The 22941-nt window shown below is 39.0% G+C and overlaps 5 protein-coding genes across 7 annotated transcripts; 2 read left to right on the plus strand and 3 right to left on the minus strand.

Annotated features, from left to right (window-relative positions):
- Positions 1-202: 202 nt before the first annotated feature.
- On the minus strand, positions 203-3185 carry LOC110845473 (phospholipid scramblase 1). Of its 2 annotated transcripts, XR_004833627.1 has the most exons (7): positions 2215-3185; positions 2054-2143; positions 1856-1971; positions 1648-1788; positions 1224-1574; positions 693-812; positions 203-491 (listed from the first exon to the last, which is right to left on the minus strand). XR_004833627.1 is itself a non-coding variant. In XM_022091902.2 (6 exons), the coding sequence occupies exons 1-6, from the start codon at positions 2642-2644 to the stop codon at positions 765-767; spliced, it is 1176 nt and encodes a 391-aa protein (XP_021947594.1). In that variant the 5' UTR covers positions 2645-3184; the 3' UTR covers positions 203-764. The 2 variants fall into 2 exon arrangements, 1 of the variants encoding a protein (XP_021947594.1); XM_022091902.2 differs by having other exon boundaries at positions 203-812; positions 2215-3184.
- A 388-nt stretch (positions 3186-3573) lies between these two features.
- On the plus strand, positions 3574-7933 carry LOC110851311 (nucleoprotein TPR). The gene is made up of 11 exons (XM_022099047.2): positions 3574-3923; positions 4002-4367; positions 4434-4609; positions 4719-4886; positions 4966-5579; positions 5894-6038; positions 6128-6333; positions 6407-6541; positions 6697-6806; positions 6882-7078; positions 7161-7933. The coding sequence occupies exons 1-11, from the start codon at positions 3881-3883 to the stop codon at positions 7656-7658; spliced, it is 2658 nt and encodes an 885-aa protein (XP_021954739.1). The 5' UTR covers positions 3574-3880; the 3' UTR covers positions 7659-7933.
- Positions 7822-12014, minus strand: LOC110851326 (chitooligosaccharidolytic beta-N-acetylglucosaminidase). Its single transcript, XM_022099067.2, has 15 exons — positions 11697-12014; positions 11495-11634; positions 10865-11088; positions 10646-10781; positions 10358-10555; positions 10110-10242; positions 9941-10029; positions 9762-9884; positions 9603-9677; positions 9239-9522; positions 9093-9173; positions 8922-9017; positions 8596-8653; positions 8316-8489; positions 7822-8204 (listed from the first exon to the last, which is right to left on the minus strand). The coding sequence occupies exons 1-15, from the start codon at positions 11789-11791 to the stop codon at positions 8167-8169; spliced, it is 1944 nt and encodes a 647-aa protein (XP_021954759.1). The 5' UTR covers positions 11792-12014; the 3' UTR covers positions 7822-8166.
- A 936-nt stretch (positions 12015-12950) lies between these two features.
- LOC110849162 (chitooligosaccharidolytic beta-N-acetylglucosaminidase) lies at positions 12951-18285 on the plus strand. Of its 2 annotated transcripts, none has more exons than XM_035846252.1 (14): positions 12951-13108; positions 14868-15031; positions 15124-15283; positions 15347-15478; positions 15563-15739; positions 15806-15913; positions 16029-16176; positions 16285-16334; positions 16424-16550; positions 16619-16759; positions 16857-17036; positions 17153-17436; positions 17639-17755; positions 17836-18285. In XM_035846252.1, the coding sequence occupies exons 2-14, from the start codon at positions 14952-14954 to the stop codon at positions 18037-18039; spliced, it is 1908 nt and encodes a 635-aa protein (XP_035702145.1). In that variant the 5' UTR covers positions 12951-13108; positions 14868-14951; the 3' UTR covers positions 18040-18285. The 2 variants fall into 2 exon arrangements, with proteins under 2 accessions (XP_035702145.1, XP_021952233.1); XM_022096541.2 differs by lacking the exon at positions 12951-13108 and adding an exon at positions 13159-13280.
- On the minus strand, positions 18091-22553 carry LOC118433863 (transcription factor 23-like). The gene is made up of 4 exons (XM_035846265.1): positions 22072-22553; positions 21224-21388; positions 20875-21046; positions 18091-19635 (listed from the first exon to the last, which is right to left on the minus strand). The coding sequence occupies exons 2-4, from the start codon at positions 21349-21351 to the stop codon at positions 19213-19215; spliced, it is 723 nt and encodes a 240-aa protein (XP_035702158.1). The 5' UTR covers positions 21352-21388; positions 22072-22553; the 3' UTR covers positions 18091-19212.
- Between the last annotated feature and the right edge of the window lie 388 nt (positions 22554-22941).

Here is a 22941-nt window from a genome sequence, read left to right on the forward strand (position 1 = left end):
AATTGTGATCTCATTTTAAACGGATTTTTCAAAATGCGTATTCTTCTGGCTGCGACAAGCTGACAACAAGACTCCCAGCCTCTGGCAGTCTTATTGTTAGCATTATTGATACTGCTAACAGTTACTGCTTAGTAAATACGACATGTGTCAGAATTTCATTGAGAATGAGAATGAACAGATGGAGGATTGACGAGAAGGAGGATTGACGAGAAGGAGGACCGTAATGAATTTTATTTTAATAATTTCGAAGCTTGGCAAAATGCTGAAATACTTATTTTATTATAAGCAGTATCACTGCAAATAGACGTCTGTTATGCACTTATCAGTATTCATAAACATAAATTCATATACATAATCTATGAGATTCACATGAAATAAAATAAATACTTGGTATATAGTTTTGCGTAGAGTTGTGTGTTCTTAAGTTCCTTTGTTTGGAGTAAACCAAATTGATTACTTCTGGAGTATTTTTTGGCTATAGATCAGTATCTCTGTATAACAATTATTCTCAAAATAAGTAAAACTATTGGACATTGGTATAAGTCACATTTGAGTAAACATTTGAAAGATTTAGCGTGCAAGTCAGTATGCACTTTAAGTTCTCAAGATAATTTTAGCAATTTGAACAATTTGTAGCAGTGTGGTGGACCAAAGCATAAATATTATTATTTCATAAATAGGCAGGCACTCACATGCAGACCAACAAGTAATTCATGGAATCGCAGTATCGTCCCAGATTTGGAGACCATATGGAGTTTGGTTTTCTAATCATTACGGTTGACGTGCGGGTTGGATTCGAAGAACATAAAATCCTGGTTGAAAATCAAAAAGATTCAATTAAAGCATGTCCACTACATGATTGATTGATTGATTTATTACAATGAGGCACCCCATTGCATGGGACTTTACACCTCAAGGATAAAAGAAAGTCATACATTATACAATTTTCATTTTGCTTGTACATACATATAAAACAATGATGATTACATCATAGAAAAACAATCTTGATATTCAAACGAGTCGAATAATTGGAATTCGAATAATTCCATAACTCTTTTTGTATTCTGGACATTTAAAAAGTACTTCTTCACCTCTTTTTTGAACCTAGTTAGACTCATCTTTTCATGCTCATTTCTTAAATTTAATGGTAGATTAGACCAAGACAGTGCTGCCCTATATTTGAAGGACTTACACTGATTGAGCACATACAGAAAAATTCTTACGATTAAGAACACGGCAGCCAGCATCATGGCTTTTGCTCGAACTTCCATATCTCTTGGAAAGTTGACCCCGAAGGTGTCCGAGTCTGTGAGTTGTTCTTGAAAAAATCCTGACCACTTTTTCGTTATGGCTCCAATATCTTGACCATCCGACGTTCGCACTTTAAACTGGACGTCACATCCGCATTGTCCAGTACAGCAACAAGCACAACAGCAATCTCCACAACTTGGTCCAGTGATCTCTGCAACTCTGTTTCCAGCATCGTCCTCAACAGCCAAAAGTGGAGACCAAAAGTTGTATTTTTGAATGATCCTTCCCAAATAGCTGCCATCCGCAAGACTAACTTTCACTTCCTGCAACAAAGGAACGCTAGATACATATTTTATGCAGAAGTGATCAAGTTAGATAAGACGCCAAAATTATCACCGATCCGGTTGTTCCAAAACAATTACAGGTACTCAAGCAACAAAACAGGCAACTCCAGCTTCGCTCAATATTAAGAATTGTACGACCCGAGAAATCATTCACACAGATCGAAAAGCTTCGAGTTGGACCGGAAACCGCACACTGAAATTGAAACCGCGTTGCAACTGAATATAATTTCATACATTTGGAGAGCTGTTTGAAGACCGACCTGCATACTGAGCAGTCCGCCAGTCTCCGCAGCAAAATAAATACGGTTTCCAGCCGTATTCATAATGTCGTACCGATTGGGAGTTTCCAACGGAATTCCAACTTGTTCCAGTAATGCTACAACAAACAAGCAACTATTACATCCACCGTCATTATTAGTGCAAAATAATTTCGGGAACATTATGTTGAGCTGGATTACTTTCCATAATTTCCGTTTGCTGTTTAACAAGCAAATGTTCAGTTTCCAAGAGGAGTTCAAGTCCCATTGGGCAGCCATCCACAGGACCAACTGAAAAGTCAAATACCAGGTGGATTTTCTAACATGGGTCAATCATCTGGGGTGTGAATTTCGTATCTTACATGGCATGACTGGTGGGGACTTGTATCCTGTTATCATATTCCCGGTGGAATGCATGGAATTCATTGGGTTTACGTCCACAACGTCATTAAGGACGCCCATGACCTTCCCCATTATCCCACCTCCTTGTTGTTGCTGCTGTCCCATCATGGGTTGCTGAGGGCCATATGGCATTTGTTGGGGGTACATTTGCCCTGGTTGTTGTGGGGGATAATTGTTGTAAGGGCCGGGCTGCTGTGGTTGAGGGTACATCATGGGTTGCCCTGGTGGAGGGTACATTATGGGCTGTCCGGGTGGAGGGTATCCTTGCTGTGGGGGATATTGATGCATAGGAAACTGTTGTGGGGGGTATGGCTGACCTGGTGCCGTGGGGAAATTGGGATTAAAACCAGGTTGCTGAACAATTGGGGGGTTCTCTTGTCCAGGCCACATGTTTGCACGAGCTATGTGCTACTTCTTAACACCAAATAAGCTACAGTATATACTAGTATGTTTTTTTTAGTATATATCTCAGCTCACAAGTTCTTATGCTGAGATATGGCAGTGTACAGCGAAACAAGATAGATAACAAACTGCAATGTCCAAATGCATATAAAGTTTTGGGCTTTGGGCACTTTAAATAGAAGTGATATTTATTATGCTGCTGGAGGATAGAATTTTTTGCACTCCTCTTCTCTCCTCGTGCAATACTGGACACTGGTAAGAATGAAGTGTAGTGTAGCTCAATACGTAAATTGGTACTTTATAAACTTTTTGTTGGACTAATCACAGTAATCACTTTGCCGTGTGGCGCTATCGGACGTTCTTCGTCTAGTTGACGACACTATGTTTATAACCACAGCTCATTCTTTTGTTCAGTTGTGTACAAACAAGGTCGGCCAGTCGGCCCTAATCCCCGCTTTCTAGCCTATGATCAAACCCGAACATGAATAAGTTCTCCGAGTTTCGCTCAGATTCGGGTTTTAGAAAGCAAACCAGGGACAACGGCATATGCTTCGGGAACATGATACAAATTTGTGAGGAATTGTGTCGTGCATGACCATCAAAATTTTGCATGCAATGCGAATGCGATAGGTACCTTTATCACGCGCGATACTCGTGATGACAATAGTACCTACGTATCTAGAAGAGGGATTATGTGCATAAAAAGGGAAATACATTTGGGGATATTTATTTAAGTAGTTCTTTTGTCCTTAATTCATACAGAATTAAAATTCATCCGCCACATCCATTCATTCACACTAACTCTACATAACTCTATATAATACATAGTAAAAAATAAAAGCAAATGCATATTTGTCTCACTTTAACTTTTGGCATGAGAAGATGTGGCGAGATCTCCTGTTGCCCCAGCTGCGAGGTGGGAATGTATTATGCTTTCTCTGCCTCTCTTTTCGCTTCAAGGTCCTCAAAATCAAAAGATTTCCAGAAATTTACGACGCCAATTTAATTTGATTTATTTACGAGTTATGTGACATGTTTAATTAGAGCATACTCTTCCACGGGACTGGTATTCGCGGACACATTGAGCATTACTATTAGTAATTCAATATTGAATATTGAGTGAAAGTGAAACTTGCAAATTCAACAATTGTTTTTGACATAATCGAGTAGGTGGATAGAGGGACTAATGAATTGTATATACTGTGTTATATGTAAACATTGATCATGGATAAGGAAACCCCGATTACCAAGTATTTGGCGACATTGGGTATGTTTGTTTATACATTTACATCATAAACACGTTGTAGAAGAAGTGTAGTATTTAAAATTGATGTATAATTTTTAGAGCGTCGTCAGGCCCAACGAGAGCGAGATTTAATGTTCGGCTCCCCATCATCGGGAGGATCCCCAGATTCTCCACTAAGTACGGTAAACATTCGACAACAACTTCGCTTCGACGATGAAACTTTCCTTCAGCCGCACGACCAGACCGTCCTCCCATTTTCATCTCCTCCTCCACCACCACCTTCCAGAGACCATCATCGACATTTACTTCCCATCACAACTAACACAAGGCCCACCTCATCGGGGTTTTCCCTCGCAAATATTAGGAACGACAATATAACTTCTTCCTCCTCTTCCTCCACAACGAAAAGGAAGAGGTACTCGTTTGAAGATAAGGAAGAGGATGAAGATTACATTAAAAAAATTTGTAAGAATTTTTTCCACAGATTAATTACCACACATTAGACTATCAAAACTTACAAATTTTACATAGGTGAGCTTCAAAAGCTTCTTCGACAGACGAACGGAGAATTGGTGGAGGCAAGAGCAACGACGGCCAAATTGGAGCACCAGAAAATGGACTTGCGGACAGAGAGTTATGAGAAACAACTTAACTATGAAAGATCCATGAGCGAAAACAGAATTAAATGTCGCGACGCTGTAGAAAAAGTAAACATAATGCACATCCTTACCCACGCATAAAAATTATGAGATGACAATTTTTGTACGCAGTGTGAAAATCAAGTACAATCAATATTTTTGCTATTTGATTTTTTAGGCAGAGATGTTACAAAAAGACAACGATTTAAAAACAAAGAAAGTGGATGAATTAATAGGCGAGTTGCGGCGACAATCTGCACAGCACACGGAAAAAATATTGGCCATGGAAAGCAAAGTTTCACAACTGAGTTGCGAAAATATTGAACTGAGGCGACAACACGACGAGGTACGTGTTTTTGTTTGTCTTAATATGTCAATATATTAACTATCCTGTTCATTTAACGATACAAACATTGCAATATCAGGAGAAAATGAATCAGTCTGATTCAATGAGAAAAATGACGATTACCCTTCAAGAGTCTGAGCAAGGTTCGGAAAAATGGACCATGGAATGTCAGATATTGAAAGATCAACTTGCATTAAAAGAAACTCAGTTGGCCAAGTATATGGAAGAAATCAAAGAGTCACAAAGTAAAATCTTCAAATGTAACGAACGAACTGAAAAGCTAAGCGAACTAGATTCTACAGATGCCAAACTGCATTCTCTGCAAGAAGATGTTAAGAAATATGAAAATCTTTTCGTTAAAGAGCAGTGCGACAATGTGAAAATGTCCAAATTATTAGCCAAATTAACTGAAGAAAATGGATACTTGAAAGGGTCCATGAACAAAGAAATGCTTCTGGAAGAACAAGTGTCTTCTCTGGAGACGGAAGTACGATATCTGCGGAACGTGGCAAAGTCCAAAGCAGAAATTGAAGTGGAAAGGGACAGCATGAAAGAAAAACTCAAACAATGGCTTGCAGTCGCCATTGGAATGGATTCTCAGTTGACGAGCCCACACAGCTTTACTGTCTTTCTAAGCCAAATGCAGACCCAATTGGTTCAAATGCGGCACGAAAACACAACGTTAAGTTGCAGGTTAGCTGTAAAATTTTATTTGCCTATATATTTATTTTTCTGTAGATATTTAAAATATACATTAGAAACCGGCAGTGTTCCCCTTCACTTTCTATAGAGTAGAAGTGGAGGTTTATGCAACCGAATATGAACAAAGTTATTTCACTCTGCGTTTTGAGAAGAAAAACGTTAGATTTTGCAAACTTTTACAATAATTTACTACTAATATTTTGTGTAATAACAATATATACATATGTAGTACGCATTGTTATTATGAAATTATTACGCATTGTTATTGTTATTACTCATTGTTCTTATGAAATTTATTTATCCAGGATTGATAACCTAAATCGAGACATCAGTCGTCTGCAGTCTGATACCAATAATGCAAGGCGAAGTGAAAATGAAATGAAGAACGAATGTGCAAAACTTGGTTCTGAAGTTAAGCAACTTACTCGTAAGCTCACACTGGTGACCAAGGTTAGTTTGCAAATTAATTAATTTCCGGATTATTGATTTTTACGTTCGTATGTGTATCTATCTTGATTTTTACAATTTTATTTTACTAGGACCGTGATGGGTTAAAATCACTTAAAGAATCATATGAGCAAGAGCTAGAAGGAATTATCTCCACTGCTTTAAAGGAACGTGTTCACCAATTAGAAAACCTAGTTGTTGAATATGAACAAGTCATCAATGAAGATCCGGCCACCGCCAAGACAAAATGTTTCGAGTGTGACAAGCGGATTGCGTTAATTTCAGAGCTTCGATCAGAGTAAGATAACTTTTGGATAAACAAATATCAGTGTTACAACAGTTTTTGATAAACATTTTACAATTTGGATTAGATTGGAAAAGGGAAAAGCTTACTCCCACGATGCTTCTAGCTTTGGTAACACGACTTTCGGTGGGGACGGAAATACGACCGGAATAAAAATAGTTGCATTTGGAAATAACCCTTCTGCTTTGTCCATGGAAGCCAGGTTAGTTTAGATGCATGTTATCTAACTAAAATTAAGAAAAGTCGATAGATTACGTGAGTTTTGTTTTGTTATTTAAACGTATCAAGACAAAGTTAAGCCGTACATCTATATACATTACATAATATAATTTATATATACGTATTTAATTCCTCCAGGGTGCAAGAGCTTTGCAGTGAAAATGACAAACTCAAAACCAGAATAATGCAGTTAGAAAACCAGTCGATGATTGGTCACAATGATACTGTCGTTGCACAAGGGAACAAAAGTAATGCTTGTTTTGTACTGAAAAATATCTTGCGTATGTCTTATGAAATAACAAATTTTGATCCTGTATGATTAGTTATGGAAGAGCAAATTCGAACGTTGGAGAGAAAAAACCAAATTCTATCAGAAGCTTATGACTATGAAACACAACAGCTTCAGACAGCACTTAGCAAATTGTTCGGATTCCACGTTATCCTTGTTCGTGAACCGCAATCACAGTTTAGATTGCAAAGTGTTTATGGCACGGGTCAAGAGGACGAATTAGTATTTCAAGTAAGAAGTTCATTTTAAAAAGCATTTAATAATAATATAACGAGCAGGAGTAAATGACTTCTATTTATTTATTATATAAAAGGAAGCAGAAAATAGCGACATGATGTTGTTAGAAACCCCTGTTCTGGACCATTTTAGAGACGATATTGACCGTTTTCTACTTCGAGAAGGTTCCATCCCTGCCTTCCTTGCGACAGTCACAATTGCATTTTCTCAAGGACAACTTCAGCCATCCGATGCTAGTCAACTCCCAGGTAGCCAGCAAAGCAGTGCTGCTGATTCAGGTGAAACACTCACCATTAATCCGAATCAACCTCATCATGGTGGGAAAATTGTGGAAGTGCAAGTAGATGGACAAAGTGACCAAGAAAGTGAAGTGGCTGATGATGATGATGACGACGACGGAGAGGAGGTCGACGAAGAAGAGGAAGTGGGTCATGAAGAGGATGACGATGAGAGCGAGTATGAAAATGTCGACGATGATGAGGATGACGACGAGGACGAAAGACCCGATGACGATTTTGAGAATGATGGAGAAGAGGACAGCGACAACGACATTGTATGCATTGAAAGCGATTAGTTGATTTGTAATAAATCAAAATCATGCTCATTTGTTAAAACCCATTTTATGTAAATTATTTTTGCACCCGTGTAATATACGAGTATTTATCTTGCCTTTTCGTGTCAAATTATAAATATACATAAATAAATTAAACAAAATGAAATTAAAATACTTGAATTAATTAGGGAATCAATGTCGTCGTTTATTCAGAGTTTTAAACTTGAGAACTGATACAAATTACATATGTTATTTGAGTACAACTTTGTGAAATTAAAGCTGGTGTTTTATAACTATTTTATTATGCAATAATCAAAAACACATCATTTGCACCATTCGCTCATTCATCTATCTGTCGGTCATGAAAGTCAGAAAAAGTGTCGTCATAAAATGGCAAAAGTGTCCATCTGAGCATTTTCTTTAATTAAATCTTAAACTACACTACGACCCCTCATAATTATTTGTGTTGTCGCTAAATAGTAAAAAAGACGGTGTATGGAAGAGCATTTAGAATTGGCTGATCAACGTCCTAGTTTGTTGAGCAACGGCCCTGGTTTTGCAAGCACCCTGAAACAAAAGACATAAAAATATAAGTAATTGATGACTATTAAAATGAAATTATTATTTTTTTCAAATTTTGAGCTATTAAATAATATCTGAATTATTATTATTATTTACATTCGGGTTGCAGACGGTCAGCGTTGATGTTTCGCTTGACCATTCTTTCCCGGTGGTGGATAAGACGGTCGGCGGCGTCTCGCCAAGATGAGAACGGGTTTGCCCAGAGCCTCTCTGCCAGTGCAGCACCTCGAGGCCACACCTTGGCCTCCAGACCCATCTCGTCCACTTGTTCTATACGACCAGGAAAACAAAACTTTAGGTTTTGTTTTTGGACAAAACTTTTGGTTTTGGACGAAATTGAGCTGTTTTTATAATATTTTCAGCGTCATTTCATTACCTGTCCAGAGAGATGCTTCACCTCCAATTATTTGGCCTGGTTGTAGGTCAATTTCTTCCTGTAGATTCAATTTTTTATTAGCAAAGGCAGGCTATTTATGACTCTCAGTTACAACCGAAAACTTCAAGGACCCTTGCGGTCATATGTAGGCAAATTTTTTGATTCATATGATGAAATAGAAAAAGAAAACTTTTGGAAATTATTAACAATGTTGAGTACTTCTTAAACAAAAACAGAAAAAATGCCCTTCTGATGAGTAACATATATTTCTTTTCGAGTTATTCATGCAAACCTCAGAAATTAAAATAAAGATAAAAGTAACAAACCGTCGTGTTTAATTGAGCGATAACTCGGAGTGGGTTGTTGTCGTAGACGCGTTGCCAAGTTTTGTATCCTCCACAGGAGCCTCGCCCTTCGCCCATCTGTACATAATAGAAAATAGAAAATGTCAAAAAATACACCAAGAAAAGGAGTGTTCAAAACTAAATAAAGCTTACCCAATCGCCAAAACCACAATCAAACTGCCAAGCATCCCTATTAGAGAAGACGATTCTGTAGCCTTTGTCCAACATGGCGGCCTGAAATTTATCATTTTTTAAATAATGAGGCGTCACTTCGTCAAGCAATGGTTAAAACTACTTACCAGAGAACGGTCACGACCACTATTTCTGAATTGAATAATGTATCGCTCAGGATCGAGAATGTTTTCAATATTCTCTTGGACCATTAAGTTGGACGCCCAGACGATTGGCGTCAACTCTGTGCCACGAGCAGCTCTGACCAGCTCAACATAAGCTCGCCTCTGGAACGTTGCCCACAACTGGAGGAATTCTCGCTCGGTTCGGTTTCTTCGTTGAGCGGATAAAAAGTCGGTGATTTCCTTACTGGAGTTCCAGCAGTTGAAGTTGACATCGTCACCTCCCATGTCTGCACATAGGCAAAATAAGAGACGAAAAATTATAATTTATTTATTAAATTATGATAAGTTTGAGGTTGAAAAAACTCACGGAAAGCGTCGGTATCAAAAACCCCGAGGAGATCTCGGTATAATTTTCCAAGAACGAGATAGGTCTGTTCATTCACTGGAAGAATAAAAAATTACCATATGATCAGACTCGCTATTAAATTGATTACTCATTCGAAAACAATGTGTGACAGTAACAAACCTGGGTTAAGTTGTCCGCAGGGTGGTTCCGAGCAGAACTGGTTCCATGGTTCAGCGTTGACACAAACGGCCATTGGACCTCCGCTGGTCACCGAAACGGGGGCTGGTTGGATCGTATTTGGACCTGCAATCCACGCACGCATGAAGTAATTGCTAATTATGATTTATATGACTAATTACCTGGTTGTACTGCATTGCTTCTCTCCAAACCTTGCCATCCTCCACTGATATGTGATGGAGCATCCAGTTCTGGGATGACGCGAACTCCCCTATCATGAAAACGGGCAAAGTTGTTACCACTCGTAATTTTATGGAGATTTTGACAATAAAATAGTATTTAATAACTCACCTAACACGGGAATATTCTACAAAGTCCTTGATATCCTCTGGGAAGTAGATCTTTTCAGGGGTGTAGGCTCCGTATAAGGTCAATTGTGGGACACGTTGAGAGTAGAAGGGGAAAGAGTGCGAGTCCGTGATGTCTAAAATTCAATACAATGACATTTTAATGCAAGTGCAGTAATTTTAGTTTTATCTCCGTTGAATCAGATGTCGGACTTATAGAAGCTAAAAAAAATAAAATAAAAGTTTACTTACGCCAGTGAAGAGTATTCAGCTTGTTGTAAGCCATCCCATCCACAAGTTTTTTCATGGCTTTCATGGAAATAAAATTCCTGGACGTGTCCAACATGAGACCTCGATAAGCAAAGAGTGGACGATCAATGACAGCACCGGCGGAAATGATCTGCACAGTGTCTCGCTGTTCGTCAAATGCGATAAGTTGGCTGAGAGTTTCTGAGAAGAAAGGCAATTTTATTTCAGTTTTTTGAAATTTGTCATTCTAATTCTAGTTAACTATGATAATCATCTTATGTCAAGTCTTACCAAGACCATGACGAGCTCCGAAAAAGGTGTCACCTCGAACCTCGGCAGTCACAACATTTCCTTGAGTCTCAATGTCAATTCGATAACCCTCCGAGGTTTCCAGGGTCAATCGTTCTTCTGGGTCGTCGACAACGACCTGCGCAGCCAAAAGAGGTTTAGTCTCTCATTGCCCCACTAAAAGAGCTCATCAGTTATCACGTTATTATGTATCAAGCATACCTGAACTTGGACCACGGTCCCTTCAATGACATTATCGTACTGCTTATCGAATGGATTTGGGCCACCTTCTTCATGGTTCGGGTGCATTCGTAGCACATTTTTCTGGAAATCGGTAACGACCCTGTTGAGCAACTCTCGGATTCTATCCGTGGGCGCAGTCACAGGAAGGATCCGAAGATTTTGAGGCTTGAAGGGCACGACAACTCGACTGAGCTCGACATCCCCTTAAACGAATCAGATTAATTCAGATTAGTTTGAGATTAATAGACTAATCTGTTTTGAGCTTCGAAGTGAGAGGATTTTGCAAGCGATTCATTAGAATATAAACAGAATCTTGTTTTTTAAATAGGCTGTGACTTTGTATTCCACGTATGTAAAGAAAGATACGTGGATTATCTACAAGATTTGTAGATGCTGGAAAAACCGGTATTTTGAGAGAGTCATTGACTTCCAGATTCATGAGTTGCAACGATTAAACAACTTTGTCATGAAACTGCACATTCACGAACTTGTAAACTTTTGGAAATTCATTTGCTCAGTCGGTAAAAGGTTTGAAAATGGGATAATTTTTATAACAATTGTTTTTGCCTATGCACTTGGATTTTAATACAAATTATGTATTATAAGTACCTGTTGGTCTTGGCCAAATAGCTCGGAAGCGTCCACAACGAAGGCGACATGTGTCCAAGGACTGAATTACTGTTGAATCTGAGCGTAATTTTTTAGTGCAGGTACCGTTTTTACAAACATAGGTCCATGGCGAGGGCATCCTAGTGGAAACAAAGGTTGTGATAATACTCCATGTCTCGCATTTGTAAAAGAAAAAACTCACCGGAAATAAGACTGTCCCTCTGATTCCGTTGGAAAGTAAACTAAGGCGAACGCAGCGACGGTGGCCACCAATATCATGAACTTGAACTTATCCATTTTGGAATTTGAAACACCGAATAAGTGTCTGTGCACTAAGAATTGTGTGATTGATGGGACTGGCCAACTACGTTCTGGCTTGGACACCAAGCACGAAACTGAGTAGCTTTGGCGAGGGAGCGACCGAAGCAAGGGAGGAAGAATGGAGAGAACAGGTTTCGCAGAGTGAAGATCAGGTCATGCACTTCGGACAAGAGGATCCCTGACACTGCCACCACTCCGTCCAGCCAAGGCGATTCAACCTGCGAGTCAACCGCACTCCTCGTCTAGAATTCTTGTTCCATTCTAAAAAACAAGCCCACACTCCGTCGATACCTTCTCACCATCGAATAAGACCGGACCGTCGTAGACTCGACCGCGTCCACGCAACTTGTGCTGCTTGGAGATACATGGCAGCGCCTCTTCCCATTTTAATTGGATAAATTCTCGATTCAACCGAATTTGTGAATTGGCCAAAATTGTGTTGATGCGGTCTAGTACCGCTGCGGGTAAAGTTTAGCTAAGCGTGTATGAGAGTGTGAGTACAAGTTGTTGCTTGATAATAGCATAATGCATCGCATTTCAGGTTCAAAATGTGTGTGCAACGTACTTTCAGTTTCATTTTCATCATATTTATTATCCTGTTTTTATGGGAATTAACATCCATCCATTCCCTGACTCCTTCAGTTATCATTATGCGAAAATATGCATGCATGTTTCTCCACTCATCGCAATGGCTGCATACAAAGTTGAACTAATGGAGAATTAGTGCAGGTAAATTTTGATGTTGTCCAAAATTGCTTGTCACCAGGTTAGTCAATTGTCGAGAAATATTGAATAATCAGACCGACTCATTTCCTCTTAAAAGACATGAAATCGTACAAAATTTTAAGAACGCGTGGCATACGAGAGATTTACACCCAAACATTTGTACATTTTTTTTTATTTGTGTAATATCCGACCAGACCACAAAAGCCAGGGAAATGGAGATAAGTATGATTGATGAATTAGCAGACAACTGCGAGTCTGGCGTGAAATGGTTGCTGATTTCAAATTATCGCATAAAAGAAGAACGATGTCGAGGAGTCACGTAAAAATGAGCGTGGAGCAGATCGAGTGCCGTGCAGCAGAGGTTACAAGACAAATCTGTTTTATCTGCAAAACTGAATTATACATGTACAACAACGCAACAATGGCTGCTCATCCTCCTCCAAGAAACTCGACTGGCTCACCATTATTACGCAAAATAAAGAAAAGCTGAGATCGTATCAACGTCATATCAACTTCATACCACACTGGCTTTTGGCCATCGACCTAAGGTGCTCCTTGTTTGTGGAAGTAAGTAATCATCAGCACTATCATCACTGCACTGCATACATGTGCACATACGAGTTTCATCAGCAGTGGAACGTTTCCATCGTCGGGCTCCATATTTTTTCATCAAATTTCAAGCTAATTAGTGTTTAGAAATAAACTAAAGTCTGAACTGCTTCGTCAAGCGACTGTCAAGGTAAGACTCGAAATACGGGATTTGCATTTCAGCCTGGATATGCCGGAATTAGGAGTGGGTGGCTGGTGTTCGTAATTCAACTGCTCATCCAGTGATCGGGTGGATGACATTGTTTCTTCGTCAGAGGCAGCGAAAGTCGTAAGCGAGCGAGAAAAGGAAAGTGGTCTGTCCGTGGGTCGGTGGTATTCCGTTCAGGCTGAGAATCTGGTTTGTTGAAGAAGGGAGAATGGAGCTTGTTCACCCTGCGAAGGAGGACGATGGTTAAAATATAAAACGATGGATGGTATGTTTAAAATATGATGATGCGGACAGTGACCCTCGGCTCGTTCGGAGTATTCAAGGCAATCCACTAATTGCAAATTGCCCGCATCTCACCCTGGCCATCGCCGTCGTATTTCACCACTTTAAAAAACTTTGTAAGGATTCATTTCAAACCTCGTCTTCATGTAGGAAGACGGGTGGAGAGAGGACTCGGGTTGTTGTTTCTTAATAGATGCACACCACCACCCAGCTCCGATAATTAGTTGAATATGCTGAATCACATGCCGGAAATTAGCACTTTAGATTAATAAACAATTCAGCTTTTTCATGATTGCTACATATTTTGGAAAACAAAATGAGACGAGGTTGTCGAACATATTTATATTTGTGCAATATGTAAACTTTGATGGTTTTGACGCCTACATAAAGCCAAGCCTGTTAGATATGGATACTGTACGCACACCGTTTTTACTTGCCAAATCAGAGACAAAGTAGAGTGTGTGGAAATAAAGTCAGGAAAAACTAGTTAGTTTTGCATTGACAATTAGCCATTAAAATTGTTTGAATAAAATAGTAAATAGATTTGCCATTTATCAGTGCGACTCTCTACACGAGTACTATTTCCATTCATCTACCACTAAAAAGACATATTTCACATTAGGAAAGGACACTTCTTGACCGAGACACCTTAAGTGCTTAGAAGCCATGTCTCGGGTAGAGAGTTTATTTATATTTTATGAATGTCTAACTTGGACGAGAAATTGTCAGACTTTAAGGATAGGAAACCTCTCAAGGGCAACCATCAGCACCGTCAACCGTGATACAGTAATTTATGCATGTCACATCTTCACTCTCTTCTACTCACCACTGAAGCAGTTGGATAAACTAGCTGAAATGAAAGCGTTATGATTACTGGGTTCAAAAGGGACAAATTGAATGCTAACGGTAAATGTGAGACCATATTAGATTTGTATTTATATGGATGTCGAGTCCCAAGGTTCATAACTAGATCAGTTGATGAAGCACAACAATAACACTCATGCTCAATTGAAATGTGTCACATGTCGTTGGTTCCTTTGGCTGCAGAGAGCTCTCGTCAGTGCATGGCGTGGGTGGTTTATGTGCCAATTAAGAAAAGTACCATCACTTTTTCCATACAGGATATTTACACAGAGAGACACAGACACATGAGAATAGATTATTTTAGATAGGATGGAGATGGGATGAAATAAAATAAATTCATTCCACCAGCAGCAGTCTCACTGCACTCACGGACTTATTAGTCGCACGGGTTTGATCCAGACTCGATTTTTATTTATTTACCAGTGCACGTTCAATGTCACTTTGACACCACCAGAGAGCTTTGAGACTGACGACAATAAACACAGACCCATAAACAACGAGAGGATTATGATGTTTCTCGTGAAACTTTTGTCCGTGTTCATAAGTTTCACCATTTGTCAACAAGTTGCGTCAAAGCTTCCTCCGAGGTATGCACTAGAAATTTATTATCATATAAAACACGAAATGCCGTTATTAATTTACTCAATAATGTACGGGTGATATGATAATTGATTTGCAGCCACTTTCAGAAGAGTCCTTGGACTTGGGTTTGCAGGGAACGAAAATGCACAAAACTTGATTCGACTCAAGTCCCTCCAACGGAGACTGGTCATCCCTTGAATGTCTGCAAACTGAATTGTGGTGAATATGGGTCTTTATTGCCAAAGCCAACTATCAAGGTTTGCATTTACTCAAGTATCTCATTGTTGGCCTCGATTTAAATAATAATTGTGCCCATTTAGACTGAAATTGGAGCAGGTTTCGTACCATTTTATCCGAACAATGTCAAGTTCGAGAAGCTTGAAGGACCATCGCCACGGACAAAGAGATTACTAAATGCATCCGTTGATATTTTCAAGTCTTACATGTTGCAGGTAGTGATCTTCTAGAGTGCACAATCCGTTCTCAAATTATCATGCGTATGTAAATCAGAGTGTGGGCGACACTTTTACTTTCAGAGTGTTTCCCGTTACGCTGAAGATGGAGAGGACCCATTTCCAGAAAACAGTACTGAATACGACCGTCTTTCTAAGAACATTGTCAAAGTCAGCATTGCCATCGCTCACCCCTTCGATAAGTTGACGTTGAACACGGATGAGGGTTATTTGCTTTCGGTTCAGCAGCAAGAAGATGGGGTACGATCTGTATAGTTGTTTAATTTTTGATAAGTATCAGTGCATAACACTCAATGCATATTTCAGGCAACTGTAATTGTTACCATTCAAGCAAATACATATTTTGGGGCTCGACACGCGTTGGAAACTTTGAGTCAGTTAATCGCTTATGATGACTCCAAAAATTGTCTCCAGGTTAATCCCTAAATAATTCTCGTTTTTCCCTTATAATTATTTTGCAGTCTAATTATCGAACTGAACCATGCACTAAATTGAATTGAACTAAATAAGAGATATTTTTTTATGGCAGATTGTGGATCGGGCTCTTATTCAGGACAAGCCGATTTTCCGGTACAGAGGAATTCTCCTTGACACCTCTCGAAATTTCATCCCCGTGCCAAAGCTTCGCAGACTTATTGACGGAATGTCGTACTCAAAGTTGAACATGTTTCACTGGCGTAAGTAAACTTTTATTTATTTATTGTAACTTTTATAAATCACACAATCTGAATTCAATGCAGTTAAAACAAAAGTTACTTTAATTGCATAAAAATACTGAATTTCAGACATCACGGACACTCATTCCTTTCCCCTCTACTCAAAAAGTGTCCCGCAGGTCAGTGGTTCAACTTTCATTTGTAATGCTAATTGAAGCCAAAGATTAAATGTTTGAACTCGTGGATAACATTTTTGGGCGTAATTTAGTTAACAAAATACGGAGCGTACTCTCCAAAACAAATTTACACGATTGAAGATATCGCTGGACTCATCGATTATGCGACTATTCGAGGGGTGAAAATTGTCGCTGAATTTGATGCCCCGGCTCACGTTGGTATGAATCGTGGTTGCAAAATTAACTTATCATCACAGGATTTCGATATTTTATCATTTTCACTACAGGAAACGGTTGGCAGTTCGGGCCGTCGGCTGGAAAAGGTGAGCTCGCAGTTTGCATCAATCAGGAACCTTGGACAGAATACTGCGTGGAACCACCGTGTGGCCAACTGAACCCAGTAAATGAGGAAATGTACAAAATATTGAGTGAGAAACGACTACATTTTACTTGATTATTTATGTATGATAATTTATTGATGTTCTGCCCACAATCTTCACATCACGCTGACAAATGTATTCTCAGGTGAAGTTTACAAGGACATGTTGGACGTGTTTGACAACGACGTGTTCCACATGGGTGGCGACGAAGTGAACGTCAAATGCTGGAACAGTTCATCTACGATCACACAATATTTGACTAATCATGGGAAAGACTTGTCGCAGGAGAGCTTTGTCGAGTTATGGGGGCAATTTCAGATCAGAGGTAGATTTTTGATATGCATGCATACATACATACATTGAATTGTGAATGGATGTTGTCGAGTGGATAATCATTGCAAAGAAAAATGTCATGACCTAGTTTGCATTTGCAATTTTCAGCATTGAAACTGCTCAAGGCCCGTTCCAAGGATGCAAATATGACGGCCATAATGTGGACGTCGGACTTGACGACGAAGGAGCATATCAAACAGTATCTTGACAAGAAGGACTACATTATACAAATCTGGAGCGAAGGACGTGATCCAATAATTCCATACTTGATCAATGAAGGGTATCGAGTCATCTTTTCAAACTATGACGCCTGGTATTTCGACTGTGGGTACGGAGGCTGGGTTGGGGGCGGTCCCAATAATTGGTGCTCTCCGTACAAAGGGTGGCAACAGGTTTGTGACATAGAGATATTACTTTCTTGTGTATTTTAAGTGGACATTTTTGGTGAATACGAGAATGCCAAACTCTCACTCTATTAGCCGTAGTGAAAGTGATTATAATTACCTTGCCTTGATTAAATTTTTAGCCTAAACCTCCACCTATCAGCCTAAAAGATAATTTCTAAAAAGTAATTTTCCTTTATTCGAGTAACAGGTTTATGGTAACAGTCCAATTGACATTTACGCAAATGCGACAAGTCAAGCAGATGCAAATCAGGCCATGAAACAAGGACTAATTTTGGGCGGAGAGGTCGCAATGTGGACCGAACAGGTGTGTCATTAATCGAATTATTAATCTATGTAGACATCAACTGTCAACTGCGTAAATAAATCCTTAATTTTGAATATAAGGCTGATGGTTCGTCCATCGAGAGCAAAATTTGGCCACGAGCTGCAGCCTTGGGAGAGCGATTGTGGTCAAACCCCACCACCGACTGGTCAGCCGCCGAGATTCGCATGGTGGCCAATCGACAGCGTTTAGTTGACCGTGGACTGGATGCTGATCAGTTGCAACCGGAATGGTGTCGCCAAAATGAAGGGCTGTGTCATGCATGAATCATTTAATCAAGTCGTAACAGCGTGCTTGTTCAATTTAGAACAAAAAAACAGTTTTCCAGCTTCCAATTTCTTTAATTACCATTTGTTTTTTACATAAAAATTACAATGAATTATTATGATACAACGAACCTACATAAAGTAGTAGTTCGCACTGACAAGGTTTCACCACCTCACCGGGAACAATCCATGATTTGGACCATTTTGTGAAATTCATAACAATAAATTGAATGGTTACTTATATAATACTTCCTCCTGGCACAGAGAACTAATTAAAAGTTTTGTGGAAACAAGAGGAAATGCGGTATTTCAATTTCATATACATTTGCCCGAATGAAATGGAGAAAAAATCTGGAGAGAAAGGGAAGACTTATGCATGAGTTTTATGAAAAGTTTATTCAAAGATGAAGTGGGAAGTCATAGATTTGGACGAGAGCAGAGTGGAATCTCAAAAGTGGAGTTATTTTCAGAATTTCTAAAGAATCCATCCATCCAAGTAGATGTATTCCAACGTCCAAGGTTCGAGATCCCTGGAGTGAACGCATTAGTGCGAAGGAAGAACGAAACGAACACCACTGACGATCAGAAACCTCGCGCGTATATTCATACGTCACTTAACTTGTCAATTACTATTTACAACTAATTAAGTTTTTCCTTAAAATCAACACTTTCAAATGGAAAAATAGGAACACCCAAATTGTTTCAGTTTTTTTGGGAGGTTGTCCAGAAAACTGCTGACTAATAACACTACGAATACTGCGATTCATCATATATAAGAATCTGATCCATGAACATGCATCCACGAATTAAACACATACAGTAGAAGAGATTATAATCATACCCCGGAAAAATATTTTTTTATCCTACCCTACTCATGTTGAGCTCAACACGAGTAGGGTAGGATAAAAAAATATTTGTCCGGGGTATGATTATAATATGACATTGATTTTGGTGGTAATGAAAAAGCGACACTTTTTCTTGTTCTTTGGGTTTGTTCATGCAATGATTCATGCAATGTGTGAAACTGTGCATGAACATACATCTTATTATCGTATACAATAAGTAATAATAACGAAAATACTGAGGACGAGTATAAATCTTGCAAACGTGGTAGAATTACATACTTTGCAAAATATTGGGGAAAATGAGACTAGCCTTTGAAACAGACGTTGTTCAACTCAAGGACATGATGACATCATTTTGAAAGTATGACATCCCGGAGGAGTGTGTGTGGGGTTGTTGACGTTGGACCTGGTGGAAATTGTAGGCCAAATTGTTGCATGAGTCCGCGGAATTTGGGTTCGAGATGATGATGGGGTGACATTTATTGTAGTTGTTGGATTCATGCTGGTGGAGTTGCATCTCGTGGATGTGTTTTTCCAATAAATCAGAGCTTGTTGGCTGGTTGGGGTTGTCCAGGTGGATGCAGTCCTTCTCGCCGTTCGGGTGATGAGATTCCTCCCAACAGCCTCCCGAACTATTTCCTTCTTCCTCCTCGTCCTCCTCATCCATTTCACTTCCCTCGCCTCCTAGAGACGAACTTCCGTTCCCTCCTCCTCTCAGAAGAGCTGGCCGATTAAAACCAAATGGCCACGTCTAAAGTTTCAAAAACAATGGTGAAAAATTAATTCGACTTGAAGTTTAAGCAATCCATAAATATAAATTTATGAATGTTTTTGGTACAAACGAAATTGGGGTAATATTTCTGATATAACGTCTCTGATAAAAACATACGTATGTATATTTACAAGCTCTGAAAATGTGAGATACATTTTTCTTCCCGACTTGTTTAGATTATTCGACGTGAGATTACAGATGTCTCGACTTGGAGAAAGCAATAAAACTCAACGGCACCCAAAGTTTATTTGTTCAGCCCAACAGAAGAGAGGAGAGAGATTATTTTGACTAATCAAATCATCAGATCGGGTTCAATGAAAGTGGAAAACCCTTATTTCGAACCACAGATAATTCTAAATTTGAATATACACAACGTTACATAATGAATATGCAACCTGCTTCATTTAACGAGATGTATTGCCTTTAAACTATTCAACTCTCTGCATGTAAAAAGCCCCAACTTGTTGTCTTTTGAAGAACAGACGGGAGGAACTAACTCCTTTGATCTTCTGCGACACTGTCGATTTTCAACAAGATAATTCAACATGTGAACAAAAACGGGGATACTTTTTTGACACTTCCAAAGTACATCTTCGTTACACTTTCTAATCTGAATCGTACCCTGATTCGAACATATAAGTATGTTCATATTGTGTCAGAGTTCACCAAGAAATGTCCGATCAACATAGTATACAGATAGTCTTATTACACTAGATTTGTAAAGCAGTGACGCTCTCAGGGGCACATTGCGACCAGCTCAAAATGAGATCAGAATGTGGTCAAATGTCAAGCTTTACTGAAACATAATATTATGCTATTGGTCTATGTCGTAAAATTGGCACACAAACTATTTTTTAATAGTCAATAAACTAATAAATGATATCCCAAAATAATAAAGGTGGGTATGTCAACTCAGGACTCCTAAGTTTAGCCCAATTCATTCACTGGCGTGTTTTTGCTGTCTTTTGGACAGTTTCCTCCAATTGGTTTACTTTGGAGAACGTAATAAAATACATCCACTTATATTACTTAAATAAACAACACGTCAAAATCAAAGTTTAAACGGGATGCGTGGGTAAAAGGATCAATTTCCATTTCCTAAAAAGCTTGTGTTTTGGTAGTTTCTTGGCTCAAGCCACGGAATTCATTGTTTCAACAAACGAAGTAATGTTAACAATACGTGCTGAGTTTGAAGTGCGTCTGGTTAAAGATTCTTACCAAAGTCATTTCTGGATGTGATAGATTCTCATCGGGGGACAGAATGCTGTCATCAGTCAACTCCTTCTTGAGATGGGCAATGTAAGACGCTGCAAGTCGCAAAGTGTCCAATTTGCTCAGCTTTGTGTCCGCTGGGACCCAGGGCAGGGTTGTTTTTAGTCGACAAAATGCTCTGAAAATAATAGTGGCACCGTGCATTAGACCATAATCGAGATCGAGACTGCTCTTGAGTTGTTTAATGATAAAGTCGTTGAAAATTAGGATTTAGAAAAATGGATAAAGTGACGAAATGTGAAACTTGTGAAAAAAATCTAGAGAAAATCGCAGCCCGATAATTTAAATGTCTCACCTGCTCAAGACTCTCATTCTTGCTCTTTCTCGGGCATTTGCAGCATTCCGTTGTTGAGGTTTGCCCTTGTTTATGGATATGGAAACACCAGATCCTGATTTTCCTGAACCCTTCTTTCGTCTCGGCATCTTGGAGTAATCTCACAAAAAAAGTCTCACACTTGTTCTGGAAAGACAAAGAAATGTTGAATTGTTTGTGTGATGGGCTTATCGGGACGTTGATCCCGCTTGCTTAGACAAAGTCGGATATGGTTTGTTGGAGGAAAGGAAGATCCGATTTATTGCCCTATTAAAATTAGTGCCTCATTCTTCACGAGATCCGACATTGTTCATTGACTGAGAGAAAAGTTTAGTTCAAAAAGAATCTCACTTAAAAAAAATATATTTCAACACTTGGCTCCAACTGCAGATTACAATCGACCAAATGGTGTGATAATGGACAAATATATATTCCTGGCTTATCTACTTTGGTTTTTGCGGAGATGGTCTGTCAGATTTTTTAACGTCCTAAATAATAACAAAATGTAATCTTTATAATAATCCGCTTTTTCTAAATATTGAGCAAATATCAATTGTGAGCAATGACGATCATAAGGATCTATTTGCTCACCCAATTGAATTTCGGCCAAAACTGTAAAAATTTCACAAAATTAAATCGTAGTGTTTTTTTCAGACTATGTGTATGCTGCTTAAATATTGCATGAATATTATATTACTACTCCTATGTTTCAGTAGGTAGTATCCAAATATGTATCGATTACAATCAATCAAACCCAATTCAACATCACAACTAGATATTGAATTCTATAGCATCATATTTAGAAGAAAAAAATTGGCTGTGTAACTCACCTAATACTTAATACTTCCTTTCGATAGGGGTAGATTCGAAAACTATTTCGTGTTTGCGTGGGTGCATTTGCACGCACAAATCAATTATTATTGCACAAAAACCAATTATTATTAGAAGTATTATTATGATCGTGTTTAGTGTCACCGTTCAATGGGGAGGATTATCTTTATGTTGATGTGCAGTTGCGTCAGAATGAAAAAAATGCATGGGAGTAAAATATGTAGCAAAGTAGCAGGCTTCCACTGAATGATTGAGCTCTCATCATAATCGGTATTGACACTTGGCGTTTGTTCATTTTCATTTTCCTCATGACGCCAGGGAAGAAAACGCCGAGAGGAGAAATAAAGGTTCGGAAGAAGGAATACTCGTCCAATAAAACTTTTCCGGCCTTCTCCGCCTTTGACGAAATGTTTACACAAGGACTGGGTGGACCATCCTCCAAAGATCTTGGATCTCCGCCTTGATCCATTTTTAGCATCTTCCTTCCTTCGCCATCACCAGCATCTCATCCATTTTCACCCTCTTCTACCTCCTCCTGCCTCCTCGTCTCTCTCCATAAAACCGAGAGAGAGAAATGCAAAATACGTACTTGGGGTGAAAATTAAGTTCCACCCGATCGTAAGATATGTACGTATGCTCCTCATTCCAAATCTTATGCAAGTCTTGAGTATATACCCATACATGAGAAATCTTCACAAATGTCAATTGAGCGTAAATTGCTAATGTTAATTCATTGAATAATGAGAAACGCATTGCTGGCACAAGAAGAGTATTACTTACTACCTAATCATTTGTTCCTGAGGATCCAAGTCATCCAATGCTGGTGGTCCAGCTCTATTTTGGTAGAAATTGGTGTACAACAAGAGAAA

This window comes from Folsomia candida, unplaced genomic scaffold (genome assembly GCF_002217175.1).
Source record: "Folsomia candida strain VU population unplaced genomic scaffold, ASM221717v1 Fcan01_Sc001, whole genome shotgun sequence".
NCBI classification, from domain to species: Eukaryota; Metazoa; Arthropoda; class Collembola; order Entomobryomorpha; family Isotomidae; genus Folsomia; species Folsomia candida.